Genomic DNA, 12,924 nt, shown 5'->3' with positions numbered 1-12,924 from the left:
AAATAGCTCCTCCCAACATACTCTTGTTGCTGTTATTATACTATATACACACACTGTATATACCCATGTACATATGTGTTCCCCATAGTGAACCACTAAGCTAGAATGGTGAGCAAAACAAGAGTGGCTCCCACACACAGTGGAGGCTACCTCAATTCTCTCCCTCCCTCACCAAAATTCCTCCTTCCACAATACTACACACAATGCTAATTATAACCACAATCCTGGTCACTAATTCCTGTAAATGAACAATTGACCACACGTTTATTTCGAAAAGGAACCTAAGAAGTCATTTGAAGATTCCTAGATGGACGAAATAATGCTGTGACTAGCGCTGTGAACATCGTGAACAGCATTGAATCAATGATATTTGAACATTGTTCCCAGTCATTATCACACTCAGGCTCTTCTATAATACTATCATGGCTAAATAATACAGATTATATATATATATTTTGACATTATTAGGCGATGCTGTGGTCACACGCTGAACAGCAGTGCTGTGCGCTCATACTGCGTGCGCCGGCCTTGGTTGCTCACTCACTACTGAGGCTCGAACACCCGGGAATGTGGACCACGATTTTTTTTAAAGATGGCGTCTGTTTACAAGAGCCCTGAGGAAGCTGATGTGAACCCCACATAGCCGCGGGAGTTTTGAATGGAACGTGAAAAATAAAAATACCCGGAGGCGCTTTGCGCAAACCAGACGTGGGCCTGCAGGCGCGTTGCGCAGTTTAAGGGTTAAAGGGTTAAATTAAGATTCCTAAAATTATTACCTCAAGAGAAAGATTGAATGGTAAATACATAGTTTTATATCTCAAAAGTGAAGAAAATGAAGAGTGTGTGACCACTTGTGAGGCTTTACATAAGCATGACAATGTTCACAAGAAAGTTTGTCACATGGGCGATAAAGTCTTCCATGTACTGTACTTAAATAATAATATAGCCTAAAAAGCACAAAATCAAATTGGTTGAAAGTAAGCGCATTTTATTCCCAATATGTATGTACACATGGACAATTATATATTATGGCAGAAAAATGTTGCTAGACTGGAAGCAAAATTATGAACTAGAATACAACGTTAATAGTTTAGGAAACAAGAATGCTTGCTTTTACTTCTTGAAGTCTTAACAGGAAACAAGATGGTCAATGGAGAGAAATGCTGAGAAAAGGATGAGTGTTTTTGACATGGGATTTTTTGTCAGCGACGTGTGTGTGTGAGAGAGGGAAACGAGGAAAGCATTACAGATTACACTCTCAATTGTGGCCTGGAGATCAAGTATGTTCAGTCAACTCCTTCAATTATTTCCCTTTCTCATATTCATTTGATCTGCATCAAAATTGGCTAATAAATCTTCTGCGATGGCACAGATTTTGAACTTGCTGTTGTTGTGGAATCGCAGTCTTTCTTTTTGGATGAGCTGTCATGTGCGGTTCAACTCCTGGCCCCGTGCTGCCTGTGGCTTCCTGAGAAGGGGCTGCAATTATTCCTGGCATAACACTAGAACAATCTCAACTGCTACACATCTGTCTGCCAAGCCGAATCTCACCTGAGTCTTCCTTCCGGCAGCTCTCGCGATGAGTGCCTTTCCTTTGGTCTTCGGTGTTGGCTTTCTGTGTACCCACTCACTAAATGATAAGGTGTTCGCCTTCTTCTAGGTGGCAACTTATCATCTTCCAGCTTCTTGTGACAGTCTGCCTCATCACAGTGATCATCTAGACGCATGTCATCATCACAACCTATTCCTCTACTATCACCACTGCAATAGCTCTGTATGTGTATTTGCTCACTATAATTTTCGAATGGTATTCTCTCTTCCCTTCTGTCTAGAGATATTGATTTATGGGAACCATAACTCCTTTCTACATCACTTTTAGTATGTTGATGCAGAGAGTGAAGAAGAGGAAGAGGTGTAGTGCAGTACCCACTTATGGATTCCGCTGGACCGGTTCTTTCTATCACAGTACCACTTAGATGGTGAGTTTTCGCTCTGTGTTTTGGGGTGACATCTAGATCATCTGAACCTCTTTTGCGATCTTGGCTAGTTTCTCTTTTTCTTCTTCTTGTGTATTTTGGGTAACTTAAACGCTCTTCAGGACTAGGATAATGTATCCCTTCCTCCGAGGAGTCCTGACTTTTCTTAGTATCCAGATGATCTTGTGACCTTGACCTCTGTCGCTTTCTCCTCTTCGGGGTAGTTGACACATCTCCCTTGTTAGTTTTTAGTCTCACCTCTTCCATTTTTCTCTCCCTGTTATTCATTCTCGACAACCTCTGTCTGTGTCCATTGTTCTTCTCTTCTCCCCATCTACCCCCACCAATGGCCAATCTGGTGTCCCCAACAATAAGGTTGTGTTTCCTGGAATCACAGAGCTCGATAGCACCCACGGCGGTGTCTCCTACCATGTTTCCAAGGGACCTTTTCACCCACTTTTCACTCGGTACCTCTGGTTGGACTTGGTGCTTTCGATGTGGCAGTGTTGAGAGCTGACGGAGGAGAGCATCTCGCTGGGACTCGGCTTGACGGAGTCGAGCCCGAAGTTCTTTCTCAGAGTCCTGCCACAGCTGCCACAGGTCAGCTTTGGTCACATGACGCAAGTGATCAGAGTTGACCCTTTCACGACCTGCTGATGAACAGAAAGTTGAATACATTGTTACATGAACAATATAAATGATGGCAACAATTTTAATTTTGTTCACGGTGCCCCCTTAACATGCTGAAAAGAGCACCGTAATCTAATAGAGACTGTTCATATAAAGCTGCTTCTTAAAAAGTTATAGCAATGAATTAACTTTATATTCAAACAAATTTTAATTAGGAATTGAGGTCTATTATTTGATGGAAATTACCTGCAATAAAATACCTTTCCACAAGAATAATACACTCTGAAGAAAGAAGCTAAGTCAATTTATCAACCTTTAAGCTTTCAATAATTAAAATGCTGATATTAATCAACATTTTATTTTCCCATTTGCTACATGGCAATTATTAATAGTTTTGATAATGAGCTATTAAAAATATTCCATATCATTAGTACTTTAATTTATTGTCAACTAGATGAGCTACCTGGCCGTGCCCAGGTCTCTGTCTGTCTGTCTGACTTTCTCCCTCTCCCTCTCATTTCTTCTGCCTCTCTTAATCCCTTCCATTCTCTGTGCCTCTCTCCATTTTCCCTCTAATTCCTTCAGCCTCTCTCTCCCCCCTTCTATTCTCTATGACTGCCTCCCTCTCATTTTTCTGACTCTCTTCCCCTTTTTCTCCTCTAACACCATAAATGGTTGTATCTAATATTTCACATACAATAAGAATCATTTCACACAGGATATGGGGTGGCGGCAGTCTGTCTAGCTCTGGGACTTTACAAATTCACATCTTCAGTGTGTCAATGTTCACATGTCTAGCAGAGGTCAAGTCAGCTTAAGTGACCTTGTCTCTGCTAAGCTGTTAACTGCAGATGTTTTGCCTTGTTCTTTCGATCAAACAAGCCGTTGTCTAGATGTGGTAGGAAAATAGCTAGAGGCTATCTCCTCGTAGGCAGAGTTTAGCTGCCAGTTCCCCCTGGAATACCCAAGCAATTGGGGGGGGGGTTACGCCTCGCTACATCAGAGAGGTTCCAGTAGTATCGGGCCAGGTCAACACAGGCCTGTTCCAGGCTGGCAGGGGACTTTTAACTGTCAGCCATACCACCCCCCTTCTCCTCCTCTCTAGCTAACTTACTCAAAGACTTTGGGGCAAATTGAATTGTAAGGTTGATGTATTTTGTTTTTCCCAAAGTTATATGTTGTGTAATTTTCCAGGGGCTGTTAGCTGTAGTTGCTCTCAATTCTTGTGTGGTGACTCAAATTCTGAATTAATGTTGATATTTAAAAGTCAAGGGAATGACTGAACTATGGTATACATAAGCAAGTAGATGGGGTCGCCATGGGTTCTCCCCTAGGTGCCCTGTTTGCGAACTTCTACATGGGTACCATCGAACAAAAGGTCTTAGTCGACATGAACTTGAAACCGGCCATATACTGCAGGTATGTTGACGACATTTTTACACAGGTACCTGATGTCAGACATCTGCAGGAGCTGAAGGAGGCATTTGAGCGGAATTCTGTGTTGCGTTTCACATACGAGATGGAGAAGGATGGGAAGTAAGTAAGTAAGTAATTATCAAAAGAAGGCACCAAACCGGGAAGGCTATGTAGCACCATCAAATACGCAAAATAATCAGAGGGCGCTAAATATCACCAAGGATGCCAATACGAGAACAAAAACGCATAAGGCGAACGATATCAAAAGTATCCGAGTCACCAAGAATTCTATCGAGGGACAGGTGACCGCGAGGGGCGGTCGGAAAGCAAGACACACGCTCGTCCTGGAAGTCAGGACATTCAAGAAGGACATGCACGACCGTAAGAGGGACAATGCAACTAGGACAATAAGGAGCAGGGCGGCGCTCCATCAAGTGACCATGGGTTAAGCGAGTATGGCCAATACGCAACCTCGCCAGAGCTGTTTCCCACCGCCGGTTACGGTGGAAGGAGGACGGCCACGAGGAAACACAACATTTAAGAGTACGTAGCTTGTTACCAGTAACAGACAACCAAGAAGCCTGCCAACGGGTAAGAACTGAGGAATGGATAACTGGGTAAAAGTCGGAATACGGAATGCCTTTACGAGAGATGGGACAAGAGCGGACAGCTTCCTTAGCGGCAGCATCCGCACGCTCATTTAAAGACACACCAATATGGCTGGGAACCCAACAAAACTCAACCGACTTAAATTTACTGTGAACGAGAAACAGCCAATGCTGGATCTCGACAACTACTGGATGAACCGGATTAAAGGACCCGAGAGCCATGAGGGCACTACGAGAGTCAACAACAACCACAAAGGAAGACTGACAACGAGAAAGCAGGAGACGAAGAGCATAGAGAATAGCATAAAGTTCTGCTGTAAAGATGCTAGTCTCCGGAGGCAAGCGACACATATAAGTGCGATCAGGAAAAACAACAGAGTAGCCAACACCGTCTGCTGACTTAGACCCATCGGTGAAGACAGAAACGGAGCGGGAGTGAGAAGAAAAGTGCTCGAGGAAAAGGCGTTTTAGAACCGTAGGAGGGGTAAAAGCTTTAGTGATACGGGTCAAGGAAGTACAAAACCGCGGAAGAGGGACCCTCCACGGGGGCAAAGAAGGAACAACACGAGGAGAAACATCAGAAATACGAACGGAGAGAGAATCCTGTAGGCGAGATAACCGGACAGAAAGAGGGAGGTGGTGAAGAGGAACAGGAACCGCAGGAGGGGTAAAAGTTAAAGCACGACAGAGGCGAGAGGAAGGATGTTGCAAGGACCGCGCAAGATAGCGAAGACAGTAGCGATCACGGCGGTCCTGGAGAGACAGGAAGCCAGTGTCAACATACAAGCTAAGGATGGGAGTCGAACGAAAGGCACCAGAACTGAGGCGCAACCCAGTATGGTGCAAAGCATCAAGACGGCGAAGAGTAGAAGGAGAAGCAGACGAGTAAGCAGGGCAACCATAATCGAGCTTAGACAGGACGAGAGAGGAATGTAAAGCAAGGAGAGTGCGCCTATCAGCCCCCCAAGAAGTATGGGACAAGACCCGAAGGAGGGTAAGGGCCTTAGAGCACTCAACACGGAGGTAAGAGATATGGGGAGACCAAGACAAACGAGTGTCAAGGAATAACCCAAAAGCTTCGCGGAATCTTTGTATTCAAGGGGATGACCATAAAGTGACAAAGAGGGACGAAGAACAACCCGTTTCCGCGTAAAAGTCATGGCACAAGTCTTAGAAGTAGAGAACTTGAAGCCATGACCTGTGGCCCAAGACAACACGGCATCAATTGCAAGTTGAAGCCGGCGTTGAAGGAGAGGCGAATCATCACCCTGACAACAAAGGGTAAGATCATCGACATAGAGAGCGGAGAAGACACCAGAAGGAAGAGAGGAAAGAAGACCATTGAGGGCAACAAGAAAAAGAGTAGTGCTCAGAACACTACCCTGGGGCACACCTTCGTATTGCTGAAAAGAGGGAGAGAGAGCGGTACCAAGGCGCACCCGAAAGGAACGACGAGAGAGGAAGCTGCGGAGAAAGAGAGGGAGATGACCACGAAGGCCAAAAGAATGAAGTTGAGATAGGATATGATAACGCCAAGTGGTGTCGTAAGCCTTTTCTAGGTCAAAAAGGACGGCAACAACGGAGGTCTTCGCAGCAAAAGCAGTACAAATATAGACCTCCAAGTTCACCAGGACATCTGTCGTGCTGCGGCACTTGCGGAAACCAAATTGAGAAGGGGAGAGGAGGTGATGGTGTTCCAGGAACCACATCAGACGAACGTTAACCATACGTTCAAAGAGTTTGCAGACACAACTTGTGAGAGCAATAGGGCGAAAGTCCTTAGGGGAAGTACCCAGAGACCCCGGTTTGCGAACAGGGAGGACAACGGCATCGAGCCAGTCCTCAGGGACTGACGACGACTCCCAGATCCGATTATACAGACTCAGTAAATACTGAGACGTGCTCGGAGGGAGATGGCGAAGCATCTCATAATGAATACCATCGGAGCCCGCCGCCGTAGAACCGCAGAGGGCCAGGGCAGAACGAAGTTCAGAGAGAGAGAAGGGATCATTATAGGGAAGCTGAAGATGAGTGCAGAAATCTAAAGGACGAGACTCAAGGACAGGTTTACGAAGAAGGAAAGATTGGGGAAGATGAAGACCAGAGCTAACAGAAGAAAAATGGGAACCCAGTTCGGAAGCGACCTGCAACGGGTCCGCCACAAGAGTATCATGGAGGTGAAGGACCGGTGAAACATTGGGAACGAACTTACCCGCTATCTTGCGGATACGCTTCCAGATCTGGGCCAGAGGGGTCTCGGACGTAATTGTTGAGACATAAGATGCCCAACATTCACGTTTAGCCGTACGGATGGCCCTACGGGCCACCGCACTCGCTTTCCGAAAGAAAAGAAAAGAATCGGTCGTCTGCCTACGGCGGTGCCTCTTCCAGGCTGCACGCTTACAGCGGACAGCCTGAGCACAGTCCGCATTCCACCAGGGAACGCACTTCCGTGGACCCCGAGAGGAAGAGCGAGGAATAGAGCGGAGGGCAGCGTTGAAGACAGTGTCATGAAAAAGGAGGAGAGCGCGAGAGAGAGGCAGAAGGGAGAGGTCAGGGAGAGCAGCACTGAGGGTAAATAGGGTCCAGTCTGCCTTAGCAAACTGCCACCTAGGGAAAGAGAGGGAAGGGCGAAAAGAGAAAAAGGAAACAAGGATGGGGAAATGATCACTTCCATGGAGGTCATCAAGAACCTGCCACGTGAAATCTAAGTAAAGAGAAGAAGAGCAGAGAGAAAGATCAAGACAAGAAAGGGTGCGAGTCCGAGAGTCCAAATGAGTGGGCTCACCAGAATTCAGAAGAGACAGGGAAGAAGAGAGGAGAAACGGCTCAAGGAGGCGACCCCGGGTATTCGTCAGAACGTCACCCCAAAGAGAATGACGACAATTGAAGTCACCCAGCAGGAGCACAGGCTCCGGCAAGGAGTCCAGGAGGTGTTTCAAATCAGGAAGAGAGAGCGGGACACTCGGGGGGAGATAAATGGAACAAACTGTGTACCATTTCCCCACAAAGATACGAGCAGCAGAACAATGGAGAGGCGAAGGAAAAAGTAAAGGAACAAAGGGAACATCAGCCCGAATCAAAAGAGCAGAAGAATTAGAAGCCCCAGCAATGGCTGGGGGGGGGGAGAGAAAGGAATAGCCACGAAAACGACCAGGACGAGCACCAAGCATTGGCTCCTGGAGACAGACACAAAGGGGCGAAAACCGCGAAATCAGAAGTTGGAGTTCGAGGAAATTGGCGTAATAACCTCGAACGTTCCATTGAAGAATGGACAACGACGAGAAGAGAAAGGACAAAAACAGAGAACAAGGAAGAAACAAAGGCGAAAGACCAACAGAGCACGTTAAAGAATATCAGGGTCGGGATCAGGGTCAGCAAAGTCAGGGTTAGGGGGCATGGGTAAACTGAGCAAAGACGGAGGGAAGGAAACGGGAGAACAGAGCAGAGGTGGGCGGGCAGGGTCTGGAGGAGGAGGAGGAGGAGGAAGAGGAGGAGACAACGGAGAGGAGCCGTCAAGGACAGCAGCAGGAGGAGGGGGAGTAGAAAGAGGGGAGCGCACCCCAGCAAGAGCAGCAACCGAAAGGGAAGCAGGGGCCAAAGAAACCTCCATAGCAGGAACAGGGGGCGCAAGCACTGAAACGGGAGGGGAAGGAGCAACAGAGCCAGAAGGAGGAGCTGAGGAAGAAAGCGAAGCCTTCTTACCCGCCGGGGAAGAGGAAGGAGAGGAGCCAGGCTTACGCTTCTGACTTAAAGAGACCGGTGTTCCAGCAACTACGTACCGGGCAACGGATTCCAGTGTCTCAACAGGAGAAGCCGAACGAGAGCACACACGACGGCCGTTAGGAGAGCGATGGACATCCGCCCGCACCGACAGGCGGTGGGGAGAGCCAATAGATGGAGGAAGAGGATGGGAAGGAGGATCAGAGGGGGACGAGGAAGAAGACACAGAAGACACGACAGACCAGGTAGAAGGAAGGGGAACCCCAGACAGAGGACCAGGAGGAGGATCCTTCGGGAGAGAACCCAAAGGAACAGAGGAGGGGGCAGTGGGCGCATCAGGGTCCAAGGCCCGGAAACGGTTGTGAGTCTGAGGAAGGCGGGAAGGACGAGGAGAGGAAGAGCGCAACACGCGAGCATAAGAGATATTAGCATAAGGCGGGAGCCGGCGAACCTGGCGCCTCGCCTCAGGAAAAGATAAACGCTCCCGGTGCTTCAGGTTGAGGACGGCTGCCTCAAGCTTGTAATGGACACACGCACGGGAGAAGGTAGGATGGGCCTCACCGCAGTTGAGGCAACGAGCCTGGGGAGAAGTGCACTCCGACTTAGAGTGACCTTCGCCACCACACAAAGGACAGAGAGAGACAGTCCCAGAGCAGCGGAGGGCACCATGCCCAAACCTCCAGCACTTGTTGCAGAGCCGAGGAGAAGGAATGTACTCCTGGACAGAGCACCTGGCACCAGCAAGAATGACAGAGGGTGGAAGGGTCCTACCATCAAAGGTAAGCTTCACAACCCGGAGGGGTTGACGGCGACTACCACGAGGGGGACGAGTAAACGTGTCCACCTGGAGAATAGAATGGCCCTGGGCAGCGAGGATATGGCGAATATCGTCGTGGCAGTCGCGCAGGTCCCGAACACCGGTTGCAACATGGGGCGGGAGCAAAATAGTGCCAACACTGGCATTCAATTGAGCGTTCTTCGAGACCCGAACGGGGCTCTCGCCAAGGCAGGATAAGGCAGCCAAGCGGGAAGCAGCATCCTGAGAAGGAGCAGCAACGACACGTGTACCGAGACGAGTGGGGTTGAAAGTAATGGAGGCATCCACGGAATCAATGAGATGTCGATGAAGGGAGAAATCGTCAGGAGGCGCAGAATCAAGAGGGAGGAGATCAAAATATTTGGCCCACGAAGCGGGACCAAACAAGGCTTGATAGGTAGCAGAACTGGAAGGAATCGAGCGAGGGCGGCCGTGACGAGGACGGCGGTGAGAACCCCCAGAGAGAGAGGGGTTAAAAGGCGCAGTAGTTACAACTAGAGAAGGAGCCGCGCCAGGGGACGAGGTAGTCACCACTGGGGGCTTGGGGCCCGACCCAACCACAGAGGAGGGAGGGGAGCCAGGGGAAGGAGTCAGAGAGGCCAAAGGAGGAGCAAGGTCGGGGCCCAATGCAGCGGAGGCTACAGAGCCCGGTCTTCCAATACGGACCGACTCGGGGGCTTGGTCGCCCACCCCACGAGCCTGAAAAGGTAAGCCAGAAGCAGCCGAAACAGGGGTTATCATCTTGACGAAATTAAGAATTCACTCACGAATGTGCCCCCACACCCACCATGGAGCCACAATTAGAGGCAGGACACCCAACAAGAAGCTATCGCCGATCTTGTCGGGGCCTCCTAGGGGTGCGTCGTGAGTATACGCCCCACAAACGCCACCTTAAGAAACCGACAGTCCGTCGAGATCGGGTTCAGTGACGAAGTGGGGATTGACAATAAAAGGTTCCCCTCGCTCTCGACGTCGGGTACTGCAGTTCTACGGGTGCATGAGTATGCCTCCTCAAGCACCCGGGCGTCAAAATAGAAGAAGTCCATGGAAGAACCAGAACGAGCAAAAGGTCGGCAGGAAACGGCAAGCAGATAGGAGAAGAGGGGGGAGAAAAACGAAACAGAAGGAAAAGGAAAAGGTGCCCAGCAGAATTGGAGAGGACGGCAGCAGGAGCACAAGGCTAGAGAAGGACAGAGGACTGTCCTAAGGAGCATCACACTCCAGCAGCCGCCCACGAAGCCCCCACACGGCGACAACGAGCTGAGCGGGGAGGGGGTTGTTAATAGAAACGTTATCCCTACAGACAAAAATCAGAAGATACAATTGACGATATACTATAAAACCAAGAAAACTGCCAACCTACTCATGAGAAACTCTCCAGACGCAAAGCAGAACGCTTTGAAAGACACCAATGTCGTCTATGCCTTCAAATGCCCACTTGGGGACTGTAAGCCTCAAAGAACTCAGTATATAGGCAAGACAACAACATCTCTTTCCAGGTGATTAACGATGCATAAGCAACAGGGCTCCATTAAGGAACATATAATCTCTTCCCACAACCAGACCATCACCAGAAAAGTCTTAACAAAAAACACGGAAATCATCGATAGATACAGCGATAGCAGGCGGCTTGATATCTGCGAGGCACTACACATCAAGAAGTCAACACCAGCAATCAACAGCCAATTAATGCACAACTATATTCTACCCACTTCAAGACTCCACACCAATATAGAAGCATCAAGAAATACGGGCCAATAAGCCCTTTGCAGTTACTTCCATTCTTCCCTTTAACTTACCCAATATTATACCCATTGTTTTGTGTTCTGTCTTGTGTTGAAAGTTTGTTTTCACCTCATCCAAAACTGTTGTAACATATCACCTCACCCAAATGCAGGTATATAAAATTAAAAGCCGTTTGAATTATAGCATAGTAAGAAATCTGTTTAGTGTTTGCAGGTTATAGTTGAGTGTGTGTAAACTAAAGTCTTTGAAAATGTAACAAGTTATTACGAAACGCGTTCAAGTGTCGCGGCAGACTTGAAATAAAAATGAATTTTGGAGAACTTATTTTTCAATTACCATCGACACTGAAAAGAAACATAAGAAATATTGAGAAAATTCGTGTTAGAATTATTAATCTTACTTTTTCGGTCATATTTAATAATATATGTCTACAAGAAAGACTGCTACCAAAATATTATATATATATATATAAATATAATATATATATATATATATATATATATATATATATATATATATATATATATATATATATATATATATATATATATATAATATATATACATATATATATATATATATATATATATATATATATACATATATATATATATATATATATATATATATATATATATATATATATATATATACATACATATATATATATACATACATATATATATATATACATACATATATATATACATACATATATATATACATACATATATATATACATACATATATATATACATACATATATATATACATACATATATATATACATACATATATATATACATACATATATATATACATACATATATATATACATACATATATATATATATATATATATATATATATATATATATATATATATATATATATATATATATATATATATATATAATGTCGTACCTAATAGCCAGAACGTACTTATCAGCCTACTATTCAAGGCCCGATTTGCCTAATAAGCCAAGTTTTCATGAATTAATGTTTTTTCGACTACCTAACCTACCTAACCTAACCTAACCTAACTTTTTCTGCTACCTAACCGAACCTAACCTATGAAGATAGGTTAGGTTAGGTTAGGTAGGGTTGGTTAGGTTCGGTCATATATCTACGTTAATTTTAACTCCATTAAAAAAAAATTGACCTCATACATAATGAAATGGGTAGCTTTATCATTTCGTAAGAAAAAACTAGAGAAAACATATTAAGTCATGAAAACTTGGCTTATTAGGCAAATCGGGCCTTGCATTGTAGGCTGATAAGTGCGTTCTGGCTACTAGGTACGATATATATATATATATATATATATATATATATATATATATATATATATATATATATATATAACTATATATATTATTAAATATGACCGAAAAAGTAAGATTAATAATTCTAACACGAATTTTCTCAATCTTTCGTACATTTCGTTTCACTGTTGGAGGTAAATCAAAAATCAATTCTCCAAAATTCATTGTTATTTCTAGTCTGACGCGACACGAGCGCGTTTCGTAAAACTTATTACATTTTCAAAGACTTTAGTTCACAAATACACAACTGAATAGAACTTACGCATCTCCGATTTTATATCTACATTTGAGTGAGGTGGAAGGGGTGATGTGGCATTAACACAAGACAGAACAAGATGTGGTATTAATAGGGTATTAATTTCATCAACACAAGACAGAACAAGAGTATTAATAGGGTATTAATTTCATCAACACAAGACAGAACACGAAACAATGGATATTGAATAGAAGTGTTTGTAGAAAGCCTATTGGTCCATATTTCTTGATGCTTCTATATTGGAGCGGAGTCTTGAGGTGGGTAGAATATAGTTGTGCAATAATTGGCTGTTGATTGCTGGTGTTGACTTCTTGATGTGTAGTGCCTCGCAAACGTCAAGCCGCCTGCTATCACTGTATCTATCGATGATTTCTGTGTTGTTTACTAGGATTTCTCTGGCGATGGTTTGGTTGTGGGAAGAGATTAT

General features: G+C 45.3%; 1 protein-coding gene across 4 annotated transcripts in view; it reads right to left on the bottom strand.

Annotated features, from left to right (window-relative positions):
* Positions 1-971: 971 nt before the first annotated feature.
* The window catches only part of LOC123754965 (uncharacterized), a 367,030-nt gene continuing 355,077 nt past the window's right edge, over positions 972-12,924 (bottom strand). For 3 of the 4 annotated variants that reach the window (XM_069332916.1, XM_069332917.1, XM_045737318.2), the window contains exon 15: positions 972-2,629. In XM_069332916.1, the coding sequence (XP_069189017.1) occupies positions 1,548-2,629 (1,082 nt within the window). In that variant the 3' untranslated portion in view covers positions 972-1,547. The remainder of the gene's footprint in view (positions 2,630-12,924) is intronic. The other variant, XM_045737319.2, reaches the window with a different exon arrangement.

The sequence above is a fragment of the Procambarus clarkii genome, chromosome 28 (assembly GCF_040958095.1).
Source record: "Procambarus clarkii isolate CNS0578487 chromosome 28, FALCON_Pclarkii_2.0, whole genome shotgun sequence".
Classification (NCBI taxonomy): domain Eukaryota; kingdom Metazoa; phylum Arthropoda; class Malacostraca; order Decapoda; family Cambaridae; genus Procambarus; species Procambarus clarkii.
Note: the sequence above shows the minus strand (reverse complement) of the source record. Positions and strands in the feature narration are given on the sequence as shown.